The sequence below is a fragment of the Hemibagrus wyckioides genome, linkage group LG16 (genome assembly GCF_019097595.1).
Source record: "Hemibagrus wyckioides isolate EC202008001 linkage group LG16, SWU_Hwy_1.0, whole genome shotgun sequence".
Lineage (NCBI taxonomy): Eukaryota > Metazoa > Chordata > Actinopteri > Siluriformes > Bagridae > Hemibagrus > Hemibagrus wyckioides.
The window spans coordinates 539633-558664 of NC_080725.1; the positions used below are offsets into that span (position 1 = coordinate 539633).

A 19032-nucleotide genomic window follows, 5' to 3' on the forward strand; every position below is an offset into this window, starting at 1 on the left:
ATATTAACTCATAGCAACTGGTATAAGCCCTAACCTGTCTGACTTTACTGGAATTCACACCTGAATGACTCGGGGCAGTCACACGCCTCAACGAAACACGCCTTTGAGGCAAATAGTTACTGCTAAAGCAGAAGACTGACCCCTTTTGTAAGGGTTAATCTACCTTTCAGGTGAGCAGCACAGCATATTAACATCACCTTGTGATTCTCCATCATCAGGTATTAAAGCAACAGCTGCATATTCTTTCAAAATTATGACACACAAATAGAAGGCAGTATGAAAATTCATGTGATAATGTATGATGTCAACACCACACATCTAGAATAGCAGAAACTCCTCATTATAGATACTATGGCAAAGATGAGAATTTGAGATAAATCTTAAACATAAAAGTCACTATCATTTTTTATGGACTATAGGAATCACCGTTTAATCTTACACCACTGCTGGGTTCAGTTCAGGGTCATGGAAACTAGTCATTGTACCACAGATCAGCCTCATCTCAGGGGGGGATATTATTCTTACTAAGAAAGTTCTCCTCTATACCAGGTTCAGTAAGTGATATTAAATCAACATGCTGCTCAGAGCATCCACTGTAAATAAAGTATCAGCTCTTTACTTACACCGATCAGTGTGAACAGGGAGGTGAAGTGAAAGAGCAAGTCAACATTTTGTCCTCAAAGTTGATGTCAGAAGCAGGAAAAATGGACAAATGTAAGGATTTGAGTGAGTTTGATGAAGACCACTGGATCAGAGCATCTCCAAAACTGCAGCTCTTGTGGGGTGTTCCCGGTCTGCAGTGGTCAGTATCTATCAAAAGTGGTCCAAGGAAGGAACAGTGGTGAACCGGAGACAGGGTCATGGGCGGTCAAGGCTCATTGATGCACGTGGGGAGAGAAGACTGGCCCGTGTGATCCGATCCAACAGACGAGCTACTGTTGATCAAACTGCTGAAGAAGTTAATGCTGGTTCTGATAGAAAGGGGTCAGAATACACAGTGCAGGACGGGTCAGGGCTGTTTTAGCAGCAAAAGGGGACCAACACAATGTTAGACCGGTGGTCATAATGTTATGCCTTATGATCGGTGTATACTGTAACTATTACAATTAAATTTAAATCAATAACTATACCGATATAATAGCTTCTTATATTTTTAGATTGCTGTAATAAAAGACAAACATGGAAATCATCCAACTTTCCACTTCCAAGCTAGGTTACATGCAGCATAAGTTCAGTGCAGGATGATAAGAGGGTAGAGAAGGGTGTGTTAGGTAGAGAAAAGAGACTGTCCTCTAAACCTGGGTCATGCTAAAGGAGAACCAGTCACCACTTCCACTGATCACAAGGTGTCCTGAATTTATCTGGTGGTATTGGGTCTGTTAAAGCCGAATATTAAATAACATGTTCAATTTAACTGTGGAAACCAAGCACAACTGTCCTCTACAATGATTGTTCACAAGAAATTTTGCAAATCCCAGGTTCTGAGAGTCAGGATCACTGGCCGGGCCTCTGACTGGTCAGTGTAATCTGAAATCCTGTGCTGTTTTATTTTGGGTAAATGGGTGGATCGATAAAGGAAAGATGATCTCTCATTACTCTCACATTTTTACCATGGTACACTCTCAAGAATCTTTTCTCGTCACTGATATGGTATAGACTTACCCTTATACCTGTAGAATATATATTCTTTATAAAAGGTACAATTTATTCATGTTTCTAGGTGAAACAGTCAGTGTACAAAAGATAAATGTACCACTCCAGCAGCAATACAGGTATGGATTTTACAGATCTTTCAGTATGACCCAGGCACAGGTAATATCACTGCAACTCTACCAGGTTTTCTGTAAAAGTTTCAATCAAGGTCACTTATCATGTTAGTCTTCAAAACGAGTAGATAACAGAGTGAAATAAACCACAACAGAAACACAATCTTCTGCAGAAATTGGTGCATACTGAAGGTGGCTTTTTATTTAGGACAGAGAAATGCCCAAAGAGATGATATGTTCCAGGTAGCTATTAAAATCCAGCCGTGCCTCAGAAAGTTGAAGCTGCCTTGGACTAATCCAGAACATCAGGTTGCTTGTTCTTAATCACACAGTGAGTCCTGAGACGAAGGCTGTACTGTTGTATGATGCGGTACCAGTTAGCCAGGTACAAAATGGCTGTGCCCAAAGAAAACCAGAAAAATCAAACCACTAACATCCGCTCAGGCCCGTAACGTACCTTAATGAAGGGTTCTACTTTAAAAACAAAAGTACATTTTTTTTTTTTTTTTACATGGCACAGAGTTATATTCCAACCATGACAGATGTGATGATAGACGTGTTATCAGTGTGCTGGTCTGGAAACTGTTCTTTGAGCGGCGAGTCAAAACCAGCAGAAAGTCAAACAGTTTTGAAGAAATAATCTCACAAAGAGCAAAGCAGCATTACGTTGGTTAAATAACCATATGGGCGTTAAAAAAAAAAAGCACTTGTTCATCCATGACAGAGTGAACACTTCATGGAAATGAAAACACAATCGAAAAATGTCTCCTGAAATAACACAAGCCAGCACCAGGGTTTGAAGCGGTAGAACCAAACGCTAGAAAGAGCTGTTATATTGCTTGTTGTCTACAGGAACATGTTTGCACCCGGTTACACAAGATAAAAGTTTGAGAGATCTTAAAAAATGAAGCCCTCAACAGTCTGTTAGTAGAGAATCTAGGGTGGGGGGGTGGGGGGGCAGTAAAGATGTTGCAGGTGAATTCGCAGCTACTTGTGTTCCTGACTTCTACTGACCAGTGATCTAGACGGACTTGTTAATCAAACTCTCAAAGATGAAGAAGATGTAGAGACAGCTTTCGATCAATCGATGTAAGAGACACGAATTACAAAGATAATTCTGCATAACTAGTATATTTACACAGTAGATGATTTGACATATTTGCCAGTGGACTGCCTCTGAGGACATACACTTTGAACATTCACATTGCATACGTTTGCCCCAATGCAGAGGTCATCAGACAGAAGATTTTTGTCCATGTGCCGTTTGATGAGAGCAAATGAAATAGGCTCTCTGCTTAAAGGACTCACTGAATTAATGAGCGCTAAATGTGGGACATGGAAATCAGTAAACTACTGATCCACTGTGGTGTGTATCACGTTATTAAGGGGGCACATTAGCAGCTGAAATGCCTCGGTATTTGCCCAGGACCAGACCGTGTCAGACAAATGGCTTTGGCTCTACAGCCTGGATTCGTCATCATTCGACAAACCCGGTGGCAGAATTCGTGGCCAGGTTTCTGACTAACACATTAACACTATACAGTCAAATCATAGCTAAATGTCTCAAGTTTTCTGCAGTACAAATGCAAAGACATTAATAGTGGTATGACTTAAAAATGCCATGTTTTTAGGCACAGGAATAACTGAATAACACATTACACCTTCTCTCCCTCCAATACATTTGGTTTGACACAACATTAGAGTCATTTTACTCAGATTCAGTGTTTTGTAGAGAAGTGAACTTTTCCCAGTCTGGTTTTACATTAGATATGGGACATAATCCAGACTGTAAGGAAGACACAGTCTGGCCCCAGGCTCTCACCTCTGACCTTAAAAAAATATTTAAAAAAAAAAAAAAAGTCCGCCTACGGCTTAGTTTTAATATTTACATGAGACTTCCACCAGAGAAAATAAGAAAAATAACACAACATGATTTATGAATTAACAAAAAGATTGCTGCGTTATATGCAAAATACTACTCTGTAATGCTTGCTTGTGATCAAATAAATTCGTTAAAAGCATGGATTGTGATGTGTGTAAAGATGTCAAGCTATTTACACTGAGCATGAGCTGAGAGTCCAATAACCTGTAAGGCAGCCCTGTTGGTAGGGGCTCGAGTTTAACCCCAGGGCAATCATCAAAACAGATGGCCGCTGCTACTGTTCTTGCTCTAGCTGCTTGTGTTACTTTGAGAAGTGAACGCAGCCATCCAACAAACCGCCTGCGTCTCGCTGTGAGGTCAGAACTCGGCTGCCTTACGAAGGCGCTGCCTCGGTCCTCTTACCTGTGGACAGAGTCATGTGACAGAATGACGGGCTAGATCATTATTACAAAATCCCCAATAACAAGAACATACAGGTTAGAAAGTCACGAGGGCACGCTGAGGTTAAGAGTATTATATTGCAGGTTATACTGGATTATAATCTCAACATTGGTGCAGGACAGTGTTGTAGAACAGAGCCTCTTTAAACATAGTCTCATCCTCAGAAGTCATGCCCTCAAACCCTGGCTGACTGCCTGATATGTTTGCAAATATGGCACACAAAATAGGAAATACTGGATTTTCAAAATTATGTGAAGTTCATGATGTGAAGAACCTTCTCAAATGAACGATCTATAGTTGCACACTGGTCTGTTTTTGTAGGGACAGTGACATTTTAACGCCCCTGAACACGATGCTGAACAAAATGAACCGTGACTGGTTGCTTTACATGTCAGTCAGACGCCCTTTTGGGCGGTTCTTGGACAATAAAAGCTGCTACAGAGTTCGGGCCTTCTGCTTTCAGTCTGCTGCTCATCAGACTCCTTCCAGGTTGACAAGAACTTCTAATATAAGCTTCACTGGGAATTTGATTAATAGTAAAAGAGTAATAAATTATTAATAAAAACATGCTGTGAGAGTGAGCAATGGGGTGATGGTGTAAGTGAATCCTCAAGGCTTCACAGATTTCATTACTTTCGGTGTTTTCACGTGGCTTGCTGTTCACTCACACAAGCAAAACTGCAGCAAACCCTGAGACACACTCATGCTAATTATTAAAAATCAGAATGTGGTTATTTAATCCTACGAACATGTTCTCCTCTGATATTAATCAGTATTTAAAGATGAACTGTCTCAGAAACAAAAATGTACCAACAGTAAAATTCATGCTCAAAATATTTCTGACCACAAATTGATCTACTGAGACACTCAGGTTAATAAATATTCATCACAGCAAGTAATTTAGGTGAAGTAATGAGGTTCTCGCCACCATCTTGTAGCACCGCAATATTTTCCATCAATTTTTCTTGCTCAGTGTTGTGGTGCAGATATCCGATTGATTTTATCAACAACCTAAACAGTCGTTTTATATTAATTAAATCTAATTAAATAAAAACAGTGCAGATCTTACGTGTGCAGAGCTGGGAGAGGTTATTCAGAGACCCTCCTGAAGAGAAGAACGCCCACACAGCCATGCCTGCCATTACGACATACACAGGAGGAAGACTGCCTCCGTACAGAGGGTTCATCAGAGACTGGGGGCAAGAAGGAGTGTAAATGAGACAAAGGGGACAACAGTGGGTTAACAATGTAAATAACAATGTAAACGTCCCTGAGATCCAGTTTTAATACTAACTAATAATGAATAATTTATAACAGGCAGTAATTTTTTGTTTATAACCTCAATAAAAGTAAAGTACAATAAAAGTAAAAGTTTTTTGGACACCAAAACTGAAGTGTTTCTGATCTGATTGGATATAGTAGTCCCATGATACCTTTCTCATCAGCACATCGGCATAACATAACCAAAAGCACAGATGCCATATGGGTTGATAGAAGTCTTGGGATTGAAGAAATGTTTTGGGATTGTCTAATCTCACCACCGTTACACAATAAACACAGACTAAACATCTAAGCATCTGATAGCAGGTGAAACAGAAGAGGTGGTCATGTTAACTGGGCTGGATGAGGAAGTAAACATGGCCTGCTGGGGCTAAGACAGAAATCTAGTGGGAGTCAATTACAATTATTTGGTTTACGTGACTGGTAGAGCTCATTCTTCTATCACTCGGATTTTATCCCGTTTACAGGACTGAGTCTATTTAACTCGTCAGACACTGGTGTACATTACAGATAAATTAATTAAACACGCAGGGACGTATGAAGAAAAATGTGAATGTGCTTTTCTTCAAGAAAAACATATCTGTTTATGAACATGATGATGTTTTCTGTCAGTAGACATTGATCCAGCGTGTATGTAAGGAGACTCCAGTGTCGAGCACTTTAACAGTTTTAACAGTTTTACAGCAGTGGAAAAGTTTTCAACACAAAGGTTTCTTGGAAAAATGACCAGCTGAAGGTTTGTTAACTTGTAGGCCACTTTGGATAAAAGTCTCTGCTAAATGAGCAAATATTAAATTAATTAAATATTAATCTCATGGATAACTATAAATGGTTAAATCATGTCACTCATTAATTAAATTAAAAAAAAAGTTATGTAATTGTTGGAAAATTGCTGTGGTATAAGAGGAATAAAACACGTTAGGATGTGCCCTAATTGGAAATGTATTGACTTTGATGTGGTAACACTGTTTTATTCCTTATTTAATTCACTTTCATTCAACAAAACACAGCTGTATTTATGTATGGGGCGTGCCGAAAGCAACAGCACTGATAAACAAAACTGTTTATGAAATTAAATTAAACCAAGCAGCAACAGCTGTCCATTTGAGGTCCACTTTCAACACCTATTAATTACCAATAATTTAGAATAATCAACTCTTCATAAGCAAGTCAATAGTTACTGAAATAAAGCAGCAAAGTCAGTACAAAAAATTCTATAGACCACTGTCTCTACACTGAGAGAGAAAAACAAGCAGCTTGACAACCACACAGGATGACTGAAGAGCTGTTTGGCTTTTTCTGAGATTTCTAATTGCTTATATCTTCCGTCTGGTCTTACACTAACCCTACGGCGCCTTTCTTATCATCACATCATATACACTGCTAATCATCTCTATTTATTTATGTAGCTAAACTTATTCCAAGCCACCGCAGACATAGGCAGAGCAATTGTATGGTGTTAGGAGGCGCCTAAGTGCTTTGGGATTGGGGCCGGAAGGTCAAGATGTCAACATGAGGAAATAAACAGAGAAATCTAGAATCAGTTGGCTGTCAGAGGCCATTTTTCAAACATCTGTCACATCAGATTCTGCCCATTTTTTACAGTGCAGTCCAGACTCATTGGCATCCTCCATGATGTTAGCAAAACTACAAACTGCTGGTTACAAAATTATTGGCACCGTTATCACTACTATTCTCCAACACATGCCCTGGAGAGAATAACTTCATAACTGAGAGTCATCCCATAATGTCTACCAAGTGTGAAGACACTTGATCCTTTCTGCAGATCATTTTAAGCTCCATTAAATTCTAAGGTTTGTGCATAAAGGACTTAATGCCATTAATGCAAAAACTGAAGCCACTGAAAACACTGCTTTTATTTTTTCTCTAAAAACTCCTCTTTATTTAGAAGTTTGTTCGGTTCGTTGTCTTGATGAAAGCTGGGACCAAATCTGGCAGGAGCAACCAGGTTTTCAGCTGAAGTGTTCTGGTAATTCATGAGCCACTGATCTCCAGAAGCGTCTTCTAATGACACTTGTTAAAAATCAGTTGTATTTATGAAGTGTTTGTTTTTCATCCAGCTTTTCGGTATGAATGTGGTGTTCTTTAGTTAAGTTAAGTTGCTTTAATTGCTCTAATTATTTATTCATAATGATTTTTATTTTGTGAGAGATCATAATTTATTTTGCCATCCCCTGGCTTGATATACTTAATATGTAATGTAACAATGGAGATATTTGACATTAATTGATAAAAAATATGCTTAAACGTCAGTAGAAGTCAGGTTATGACATTTTGTGAAAAACAATTGATCATTTAACCTGAGTCACTCATGTTAATTGCTTATTTTAGGTGTAAGGAAGAAACCTCTATCTGATGCTCTAAAGCATTAGTGTTAGATGAGGAAAGAGCAGTAACCTGAGCTGGTCATGTGAAACATGAGCACTATCTCCCTCCAGTGGACACTGAGTTGCTTTGATGTTACTTATGTCCAAGCACAGTCCATTTCCTGAGTACACTTTACCGGTTAAAATGTTCATAGGCTACTGATGGTCTTGTATAGCTGGGGTTTAGCAGTGTGAAAGTAAACAGCTACATGCAGTACAGCTTATAAACTGCACATAATGATAAGTGATTTTTTTAATCAAATTATTTAGTTCATTTTTTTCCTCTTAAAATGAATCCTAAACCTCTCTAGATTTAGTCTAGACTGTGTCTCTGTGTACATTACTGTGCAGCACACTGAAAGCAGACAGGAGAGTGCATTCACTTGACCAGCACAGGACCTGAGGTTGAGTGTCATGTGACAACTTGGTTGCTTACCAGACTGGAGACCAGCAGATGGAGACACACCACCACAACGATGACCCACCAGCGGCTCTTCTCACAGCCCTCAAAGAATACCACTCCCCAGAATGTGTGCAGCAATGTTATGGCTAGAGTCATCAGAGCTGTAAAAAGTCCACAAGTTATCTTTAATAGCCATAACTCTCCCCGTCATTATAATCACGCTCACAAACCAGTTACAGAACATGAAGCCGAGACAGAGTTCTAGTGAGCGGACCAAGATGTAGTGACATCAGAAGACTATAATTTTACTTATATAATCAGCTATTCTGTTTTATTTGAGATGATCTTTCACAAAGCCAATGTGTGGTAGAAAAGAGAAATAAATACATGTAGACTAACCTGAGGTGATAAAATAGTACTGAGAGTCTCCAAAGATGCCCACGGTACCTGGGCCCAGAGAGTCAGACAGGATGTTGATCATGGAGAAAGCCCCACTTATTATCCCAAAGCCAAGTCCTGCCACTGTACGTACACACACACACATATATATATATATACACACACACACACACACACACACACACACACAATCTACTGACTGTACACATATCTGAGACAAGAAAATAACTACAACAGAAAAAACATCATTAGAACCTCTCTTATAATCAATAACTGAACTGTCGTAATACAAACATGGGTGAGATGTGTTTCATTTATCTTAAATAAAACACTAGAAGAAGTGTTAAAATAGTCTCTCTCACCATAAGCCATTTGCCGGACAGAAATGGGTGAAGTTTCTTCATCGCTAATAGCTGCCAGGCCTTCATTAGCCTTCCTAAAGGTGGGGGGGACGGGGGATCATTTAATAATCATTCACTCTTTACTTAATAATAAAACTCAATGCCCATTTGACTCCCTCCTAGGGAAGATTTCTACAGTATGAAAATCTCAGGTTTGTTTCTGTTGGAAGTGTGTAACTGACCATTTGCTCTCCTCCTTCTGTTCCAGCTTCAATGGTCTGAACTCAAAGACTATAACTTCCTCCTGCTTATCCATGTTTATACTATATTCTAAAACTGAAATATAAAGCTTCAACAGACACCAAGCAGCTTTACAGAAATATATCAATCCAGGAAATAACTGATGAATTTTATATTTATCCCTGATGAACAAGTGATGGTGGAAAGGAAAGATGATATTAGGAAGAAACCTTGAGAGGAACCAGAACCAAAAGGGAACAGATCATCACCTAGGTGACGTCAGTCTGATTATAAATCATTTCCCTCCTAAAACTGTGTGCTATACGGTCAGAAAGTGCAAATGTCTACTAGGAAAACTAGGAAACTAGGAAAAGCATTCTTGTATTAAAATGAACTATATTTCGTTATAAACTGCACACTGATGGAGACAAGTTCAAAACTGTTTGGGAAAATTGCAGTCCAAAGCCATCTTCATACTTTCCAAGTGGTTCCATTCACAGCAAAACCATCTAGCTCTAGGCTGTACATGTGGACATTATTATTATTGTTATTATTAATAGTAATAATAATAATAATAATAATAATAATAATAATAATAATAATAATAATAATAATAATAATAATAATGCCCTTCATACATTTTCAGATGCTAATCCAGAGCCTATCCTGGGAACACTGGACCTGAGTTGGGAATACACCCTGGATGGGACTCTACTTCACACACTGGGAAGGTGGATTAGCATGTTACTAAATGATCTTAACAATCTGAAACCTATTTTTTCAGACATTCAGAAATGAAGCAGGTTTTGTTTATTGTTTTTTTAATGCCATGCCAGAATCAGTGGGCATCATCATGGCAGGATCAAGGTGGATAAAGCATGATATTTAAGATTTAGTAGTTCTTATAGTATTATGACAGCAGAATCTCCGAGTATTTCAGCTGTGTCATTAACAGCAGCCCTACAGATGACGCAGGTAGCAGACTGACTGTAAGGCTGAGTTACGGCTATAGCTTCTGTTACTTCTGTGAAAAACATTATATATTAGGCTTACTCAATGTTATAGCATTAGGCACACCTAACAAGCATAAAGAGGAAGTGGAAGAAATGCTGAAAGCAGATCCCATGCAACATTACTCATGCTGATGGTAAAAAGCCTGAAAGCTACATGTGAGAACATCTTCCTGGAGTTTAGCTAACATTGCAGCGGTGTTAAATAATGGCTTTGATGGTTTACCCAGAATGCCAGCTCGAGGTGAACCTTTGACCCAGTCATAAAACACTGATGACTGGCCAACCCATCATCTCATTCCCCAGTTGTTCATTAATGAACCTCCCTGTAGACACTTTGCTTCCTCAGCTGGAATGTTGACAGCATGAGGACGATGGACATGAGTGACGTTCATTCTAGGTCTGTTTCTCACATGACCACACAGCTCAGGTTGTATCAGAGCAGGGAGAAAACATGAGCAGTGTTTTCACGCTCATAACCTGGGATTTTACCTGATCACCAGAATTGATCAAGATTTTCCAATAAAAACAAAAAAAAATTCTAATATATTCAATAGAAAAATATTTCTACATATATTTCTGGCTTAGTAGTCCACACATCCATAAGACATTGTGGCACTGTAGACTGACCGGTGTCTTTAAATTGTCTGTAGTGTGTGAACGTGTGTGTCCTATGATGGGACGCCATCCAGGGTTTCCCCCACCTTGTGTCGGAGTCTCCTCTCTAAGATAAGCAGTATGGAAAATGGATGCTATTATAACTATTTCTTTTCTCTCTTATAGCACTTTATCTATCTATTGTACCCTATCACATGGGCCAGCCTTCACTCCCCACGTGCATCAATGAGCCTTGACCGCTCATTGTTAGCCATCACAATTTGTCCCTTCATCAAACTCAAAGCTCAAATCCTTACGCTTGTCCATTTTTCCTGCTTCTAACATCAACTTTGAGGACAAAATGTTGACTTGTTGCCTAATATATCCCACCCACTAACAGGTGCCATGATGAGGAGATACTCAGTCTTATTCACTTCACCTGGCACTGGTCACACTGTTATACCTGATCTGTGTATACAGCACTCCTGGCAACTATAGTTATAGTAAATGCGTTTAGAAATTAAACTTACTGTACTCATTCATATTTGCCATGAAAAACAACGTTTAACAAATTCCACATACAATAAATTGACTGGAATTTACGCATTAAGACTGCTAATTAGATGTTTATTGCTGAATGACTCAAAGAAATGCATCCTGGTCTGGACAAAGGAATAAAATAGCCAACAGCCCCTTTATTTGTGAATTACTCCCACCTTCAGACATTTCATGTATTTTTCAGCATTTCCGCTCAATCTTACACTGAATTCCCATGGGATTCTCATGCAATCTGTATGTTTTAGTAACGCTCACACATTACTGAATCTGCAGACTGCACACTGACGGAGAAAGAGCTCTCACCTGAGCAGTCTGTAGTAGGCAAATCGGAAAACTTCCTGAAGGAGGACTGAGAACACGACCCCGAATATCAGCAGACCCTTCTGTACCTTGGCGTCGTCTGCGTTGCTGGCTTTCACAGCAATGAACCAAACCAGAGAGGATAACAGGAGGGACAGGAGCCAGAAGAAAGCACTGAAACACACACACGTCTTTATTTATCTTTACGAAATGAGTGTCAAAGATGTGCACAGTAGATTACTCAGGTTACAGAGGGTTTACAGAAGTTTATCTCTGGTCCTGATGTAAACGCAACAAATCATAGGACAAAGTGTGGTTTTAATTGGTGAGAACATTCGTTAAGCCTCTTTTAGTGAGACACCAACGTTTTATTGGCTGTATGAACAAGCGAATACAGGAAGATACCGACTTGTCCATTTGATATATTTGACCTGAACAGTAAGAACACAAGACTGACCTTTGTTTCATTCGGACTTTTCATAGTTTCCATAGAAACATATGGATTCAATACTTCGCATAGGTTTGGCAGGAGAAGGTTCTTTAACATCACCTGAACATGAATTCTTGTCAGATATACACTACATGAACCAAATGTTTGTGGACACCTGGAATGGGATGATCAACGCACACATGGTGGTAAGGGTCAGGTGTCCACAAACCTTTGGAAATTTTGGTGCATGTCTCAAGATTTGCAGTGGTTTCATCAATAAGAACAATGACAAATATTACTTTTATTGAGTGAAAACCTTGTCTGGACCTAGTGGTCAGTTATTGATCAGAGATTAGATTAATAATATTAAAGCGTCTATAGTGCACGCGAACAAAGCTCATAAAGCTCACTCAGGTTATCTGAAGAGGAAAAGCAAGCCTTTACATGTGTTTTATAGCTGTGTGCTGCTGTTAAATCACAGAACATGCCTGAGGTTTAAACCTGAGATTTATTAACGATTTGTTCCTGCATATTTCTGACCATCAGTTCAGCTGCTAACACACAGCCACCTGAGGATCCAGCGGGCAGTCCGGTCAGCTTTAGTGTTCGTGTTAGCCACACCATCATTCTACTCACCCCGCGATCAGGATGATGACCCTCAGCGGATCTCTGGCGATGGTGAAAATAAAGAGAGCGAAGGCAGGGCCAAACGCTATGAAAGCACAGCCGAAAAACACCGCTACAGTCATTCTCCTCAACAAACTTCCAGCTAGCGCGTTAGCACTGAGAGGAGAGGCGCGAGAGGATGTTCTTTAACACCTAAAAAGTCTCGGGTTAAAGCTTTTCGATCTCAGGTGAAGAAATCGACAGATGATGATCACGAAACTTCCCTAAAACACAACAAAGAAAACACACATGCAAGAAAAATGTCACTTCATTTCACCGGCTGCTCGGAAGGCTACACCAGCAGTGCTGCTAACGAACTGAGGAGCAAAGAGGCGATTAATCGACACGGGTTTAGTCTGAGTTAATGTCACTTAAAACCGATTTTAAATCCGCTTTTTCTTGTGTGCCATCTTCAAACCCTTGAATTCCCCTTTTTTCCCCCTCGTAACAAAGCACGCGACTTCCTGAGGCTTTTGTTTGTCAGATTATTTGCTTTGTACTTCCGGGTTTTCCACGCCAGCAGCACTGGGCCTCGTTTCATTCACTCCAACCTCTCACTCTCCCTAGAGTGTGCACTTCACTCCGCTTCGCCTCTTCCTCCATTTTTAATGTGAGTGACCTTTGGGTTCCTGGGACAAGATGAGAATGGAACACTCACAGTTTGGAGTCTATAATAATAAAAAACAGTTAATGAGTGAAATATATAAGAATTTAGACAAACCATTTAATACGTCACTTGTTTACATTTAGAAATATATTCAGGGTTTTTTATACTTATTTGCTCAATATCTTCTTTTAATAAACAAGACTGTTTACTATTCAGGTACTAAGAATATAAGAATATAATCTTTAGGGAGGCCAAAACAAGATAAAATAGAGGTGCACTGGATACTTTGCATACTTGAATTGAAGCTGGATATTTTGCACACTTGTTTGTTAAGTATGCACACTTATTTTGCAAACTTTATTTTAAGCATGCATACTAATATATATATATATATAGTGTGCATGTAAGAAAGAAAGGGTTTTGTTATTTTAATTGACAGTCTGTCTCTTCGTAGCTCTGTGTTCACGTTGACAGTGTGAGATGATCAGGCACAGGCCAAAAAATAAAAAATAAAATAAGACATAAGCATGTGGCTTTTTATGTTTATGACTGTTATTAAAAGTGTCTTTAAGGTGGCTAATACACTGCACCAGCTTTGATGATCTTATGTCTGATAGGTTTAATAATCACACCGATCAGGCATAACATTATGACCACCTGCCTAATATTGTGTTGGTCCCCCTTTTGCTGCCAAAACAGCCCTGACCCGTTGAGGCATGGACTCCACTAGATCCCTGAAGTTGTGCTGTGGGATCTGGCACCAAGATGTTAGCAGCAGATCATGGGCCTCGATGGACCCCACCTCACAACTTACAGGACTTAAAGGACACTTTTGATAGATACTGACCACTGCAGACCGGGAACACCCCACAAGAGCTGCAGTTTTGGAGATGCTCTGATCCAGTGGTCTAGCCATCACAATTTGGTCCTTCATCAAACTCAAAGCTCAAATCCTTACACTTGTTCACAGTGTTATACCTGATCTGTGTATATGATGTTGGTTGTACAATTCTCCAATTGTCATGTTTGGTGAAGTTTCCTTGTAACCGTTAAACAATGCTCTGTTCTAAAGTTCCCAATATGATTTGAGAAGAGAACTGACTTTAAACTGACGTTAAAATAGAACGTTCCCAGAAGATTATGAAATGGTTCCACAAAATATAAACAAAGGTGAACCAAATGTAAATGTTAGAGAGATGGTTGTGTACAGTCTACACAGTACACAACACACAGGTTACAGCTTTAAGACTACACAGGAAACACAGCCTCTACTAAAATGTTAATCTATGATATATAAAATACAGAAATGTGTCTATAAAATTCATAACTATAGAATCACACTGTTTATTAATTTAATATAAATGGTTTTTCAGTGGACAGCACAGCCTTCGCTCCTCAAAATCTTCTCTGAAGCCCCTGAGACAGCTTGGATAGGACTCCAGTAGAATATGGCTTCTGTGGCATTTTAAAGGCAGATCCGAGTACTGGGTTTAATGGGAAGAAAGATTAATATTCATTGAACAAAAGGCTCAATTCTATTATTATATGATATTGAACAGCAGTGTGTGCAAGCAGAATACACATAGAAAAAAAAACTGTGTTCCTGGCCATTATCCTTATTCCAGATGTAAATATGTACAGCTTCTCCATATGATGATGGGGAAGTCTCGCTGGACAGGTTGAACTTTATAACCAGCTTCCAGTCAGTGAAACAGTAATGAACATCACTAATATATCATCAGCAGTCACACAGAGCTGCAGCAGTCAGTAACTCAATCCATAACAGGTTTACACAACTAATAAATAGCTGAATAGCTGTCACTACCTTCGTCAGTGCCATTTAGCTAGCTGTTTGTTGTTGTTGACCTGCTAGTTGGTGACCTGATTTTTAGAAAGTCTTTAGATGCAGCTACTTACGAGCAGAGGTGGATGAAGTACACAACTTCCTTACTTGAGTGAAAGTACAGATACTACTGGTCAAACATTACTCCATTACAAGTAAAAGTTGTAAAGACAGATTTTTACTTAAGTAAAAGTACAGAAGTACTTGTTGTTAAAAGTACTTAAGTATCAGAAGTAAATGTCAACGCATTGTTTTATTATTGTTGCATTGTTGTATGCAATACTTACTAGCAACCTTATTTCTTGAAATTGTGATGATTATGGCTTACAGATAAGGAAAACCCAAAATTCTGTGTCTCAGAAAATTAGAATATTACATAAGATCAATAAAAAAAGGATATTTCAAAGAGAAATGTCAGACTTCTGAAAAGTATGTTCGTTTCTATACACTCAATACTTGGTTGCGCCTCCTTTTGCATCAATGCGGTGTGGCATGGAGGCAATCAGCCTGTGGCACTGCTCAGGTGTAATGGAAGCCCAGGTTGCTTTGATAGCAGCCTTCAGGTCATCTGCATTGTTGGGTCTGGTGTCTCTCATCTTCCTCTTGACAATACCCCATAGACTCTCTATGGGGTTCAGGTCAGGCGAGTTTGGTGGCCAATCAAGCACAGTAACACCATGGTCATTGAACCAGCTTATGGTACCTTTAGCAGTGTGGGCAGGTGCCAAGTCCTGCTGGAAAATGAAATCAGCATCTCCATAAAGCTTGTCAGCAGAAGGAAGCATGAAGTGCTCTAAGATTTCCTGGTAGATGGCTGCGTTGACTGTGGACTTCAGAAAACACAGTGGACCAACACCAGCAGATGACATGGCAGCCCAAATCACTGACTGTGGACACTTCACACTGGACTTCAGGCAACATGGATTCTCTGCCTCTCCACTCTTACTCCAGACTCTGGGACCTTGATTTCCAAATGAAATGCAAAACTTACTTTCATCTGAAAAGAGGACTTTGGACCACTGAGCAACAGTCTGGTTCTTTTTCTCCACAGTCCAGGTAGGATGCTTCTGACATTGTCTCTGGTTCAGGAGTGGCTTGACACGAGGAATGCGACATTTGTAGGCCATGTCTAGGATTCGTCTTAAGCTCCCCCAAATTCTTGAATGGATTTTGCCTGAGAATCCTCTCAAGGCTGCGGTTATCCCTTTTGCTGGTGCACCTTCTCCTACCACACTTTTTCCTTCCACTCAACTTTCTATGAATATGCTTGGATACAGCACAACCAGCTTCTTTAGCAATGACCTTTTGTGGCTTACCCTCCTTGTGGAGGGTGTCAATGACTGTCTTCTGGACAACTGTCAAGTCAGCAGTCGTCCCCATGATTGTGTAGCCTACTGACCCAGACTGAGAGACCATTTAAAAGCTCAGGAAACCTTTGCAGGTGTTTTGAGGTAATTAGCTGATTAGGGTGTGATGCCACGACTGTCCAATAATTAACTTTTCACAATATTCTAATTCTCTGAGACAGAATTTTGGGTTTTCCTTATCTGTACGCCATAATCATCACAATTTCAAGAAATAAAGGCTTGAAATATTTCACTCTATGTGTAATGAATCTATATAATATATGGGTTTCACTTTCTGAACTGAGTGACAAAAAATATTGACCGTTTTCCTTATATTCTAAATTTTGAGATGTACCTGTACACATCTATGTGTATCCACTCATGAACATTTCAATCAAATGGTCTGTAAATGAAGACTGGTCAGAAAAAAAAATCTAACCTGCTTTAAAACCCATCTACACAACATCAGCTGTCCAACCACCCAACAGCAACACTGCTTTAACAAAGAGTTATATATATTTCCACAATTCATTTACACCGTTTTAATATACATTTACACCATTGTCCAGGCTCCTCCCTCCTGTGTGCAATGCATTGTGGGCAATATTACCCGTTAGAGTGTGCATTGTTCTGCACTTTGAATTTCTACTGGAAGTAGTAGACCATCCAGGAATTTTTGGAATACTCTTTTCAGTATACTGCGATTTGGGGCATACTAATTCTATTTTTAATACTATTTAGGACACATAGTATGAGAATTTGGACACAGCGTACGTTTTTGTGTGTTAACTAACATCATTACCAATGTGTTGGTGGTGTATAATATACAAAGCATATCTTCGTCCATTTTGTCAGAAATTGATCAGTTGAGCAATTGAGTTCAAAAACTTATGGAAAACCACTGAACTTTACAACACATGACGCTACAAGAGTGAAAAAAATCATCCTATGATTAATGTAACTACTTTCTACTCAATGACCCTGACAGAAATGTAGTGGAGTAAAAAGTAGAGTATTTATCTTTCAAATGTAGTGAAGTTAAAGTAAAAAGTATCCAGAAAAAATAATACTCAAGTAAAGTACAGATACTCAAAAAGTGTACTTAAGTACAGTACTCAAGTAAATGTACTTCTTTACTGTCCACCTCTGCTTACGAGGAAAGACTGAGAATCAAAGCAGGGGCCAGAAGAACAGAGGAAAGAGATAAAAGAGAGCACACATAGATATAAACTTTAATAAGAGACATCTGTGCTTTCCTTATTTAAAAAAAACAACAGCCGTCACTGATGTAGTGAAGCATGTACACACACACACACACACACACACTCACACACACACTCACACACACACTCACACACACACACACACACACACACACACACACACACACACTCCTCTGGACTAAAAGACTACAATTTTGGAAGTCGTGTCTCTAACGGTGTTTAAACTGAAACAGAGGTCATTGTAATATCAACACAAGACTCAGAGTAATATCAGGGCTGTGAATCACATGCACAGAGCAGTGAGTGCACTTCAGTTTGAACACTGAAACACGAGCGTTTCGTTTTTTCCTGCTCACCAGGGTTTTACACTTTTCTGTGACTTTGGTGGTGGAGATAAGAGAAGTGGCTCCTTTCCTGTGAACACCCTCAACCTCATTTCATCTGGCAACACAGAACATTTTAACATCTGACTCCATAAAGACATCTTTACTCCATACTCAACATTTTTAGTATGCATACTTAAAATTGTATGTACTTTTACATAAGCACATATAAAAGTAAACTTTTCTGTTGAGTAAATTTCTATTACTGCTCTTGTGTCGTCCATAGGCTCAGTTTCAGAAGCTCTGCCCACAGCTCACAGAGCGTATTGTGCACTTTGTGTGCTTTTGTACTTCACCTCTCCATATACAAACATCTTAAAGCACAAATAATGCAATCTGTATCATACACACACACACACACACACACAATAATGCAGTGCTTTGAAATTTTGTAAGCAAGCATGCTTTTTTCCGACACCTATTTAATATTTCACACATTTATTCTTATGTATGCATGTTTATTTTGCATATAAACACGATGATTATTGTACACTTTGTTTACAATACTTTGTTTACAATGTTAATGCTGGTTCTGATAGAAAGGAGTCAGAATACACAGTGCAGGACAGGTCAGGGCTGTTCTGGCAGCAAAAGGGGGACCAACACAATATTAGGCAGGTGGTAAAATCCTTACGCTTGTCCATTTTTCCTGCTTCTAACATCAACTTTGAGGACAAAATGTTGACTTGCTGCCTAATATATCCCACCCACTAACAGGTGCCATGATGAGGAGATACTCAGTCTTATTCACCTGTCACTGCTCATAATGTTATACCTGATCAGTGTATGTATGCATACCTAAAAAGATAATTATCCAAAAAAAGTATGTCTACTTAAAATATAAGATTGCAGAAGTACTAAAAATAAAAGAGGATGAATTTATGCAAGTAGTGCACAAAAAGTAATAAATAAAGGCACAAAGAGAGCAC

General features: G+C 39.2%; 1 protein-coding gene across 1 annotated transcript; it reads right to left on the reverse strand.

Moving 5' to 3' along the window:
- Window positions 1-1931: 1931 nt before the first annotated feature.
- zgc:114200 (Gamma-secretase subunit Aph-1b-like) lies at window positions 1932-13217 on the reverse strand. The gene is made up of 7 exons (XM_058410990.1): window positions 12672-13217; window positions 11609-11779; window positions 8922-8995; window positions 8560-8682; window positions 8194-8321; window positions 5159-5282; window positions 1932-4050 (listed from the first exon to the last, which is right to left on the reverse strand). Exons 1-7 carry the CDS (start codon window positions 12782-12784, stop codon window positions 4022-4024), a joined length of 762 nt encoding a protein of 253 aa, XP_058266973.1. The 5' UTR covers window positions 12785-13217; the 3' UTR covers window positions 1932-4021.
- Between the last annotated feature and the right edge of the window lie 5815 nt (window positions 13218-19032).

Bases quoted from the DNA above. Each gene is read 5' to 3' on its own strand.
- zgc:114200 (XM_058410990.1), bottom strand. From the start codon at position 12,784: ATGACTGTAGCGGTGTTTTTCGGCTGTGCTTTCATAGCGTTTGGCCCT. The intron at 11,780-12,671 runs GTGAGTAGAATG...TGTGTGTTTCAG, and splicing joins GTCATCATCCTGATCGCGGG to TGCTTTCTTCTGGCTCCTGT. The intron at 8,996-11,608 runs GTGAGAGCTCTT...CCCCACCTTTAG, and splicing joins GCCTACTACAGACTGCTCAG to GAAGGCTAATGAAGGCCTGG.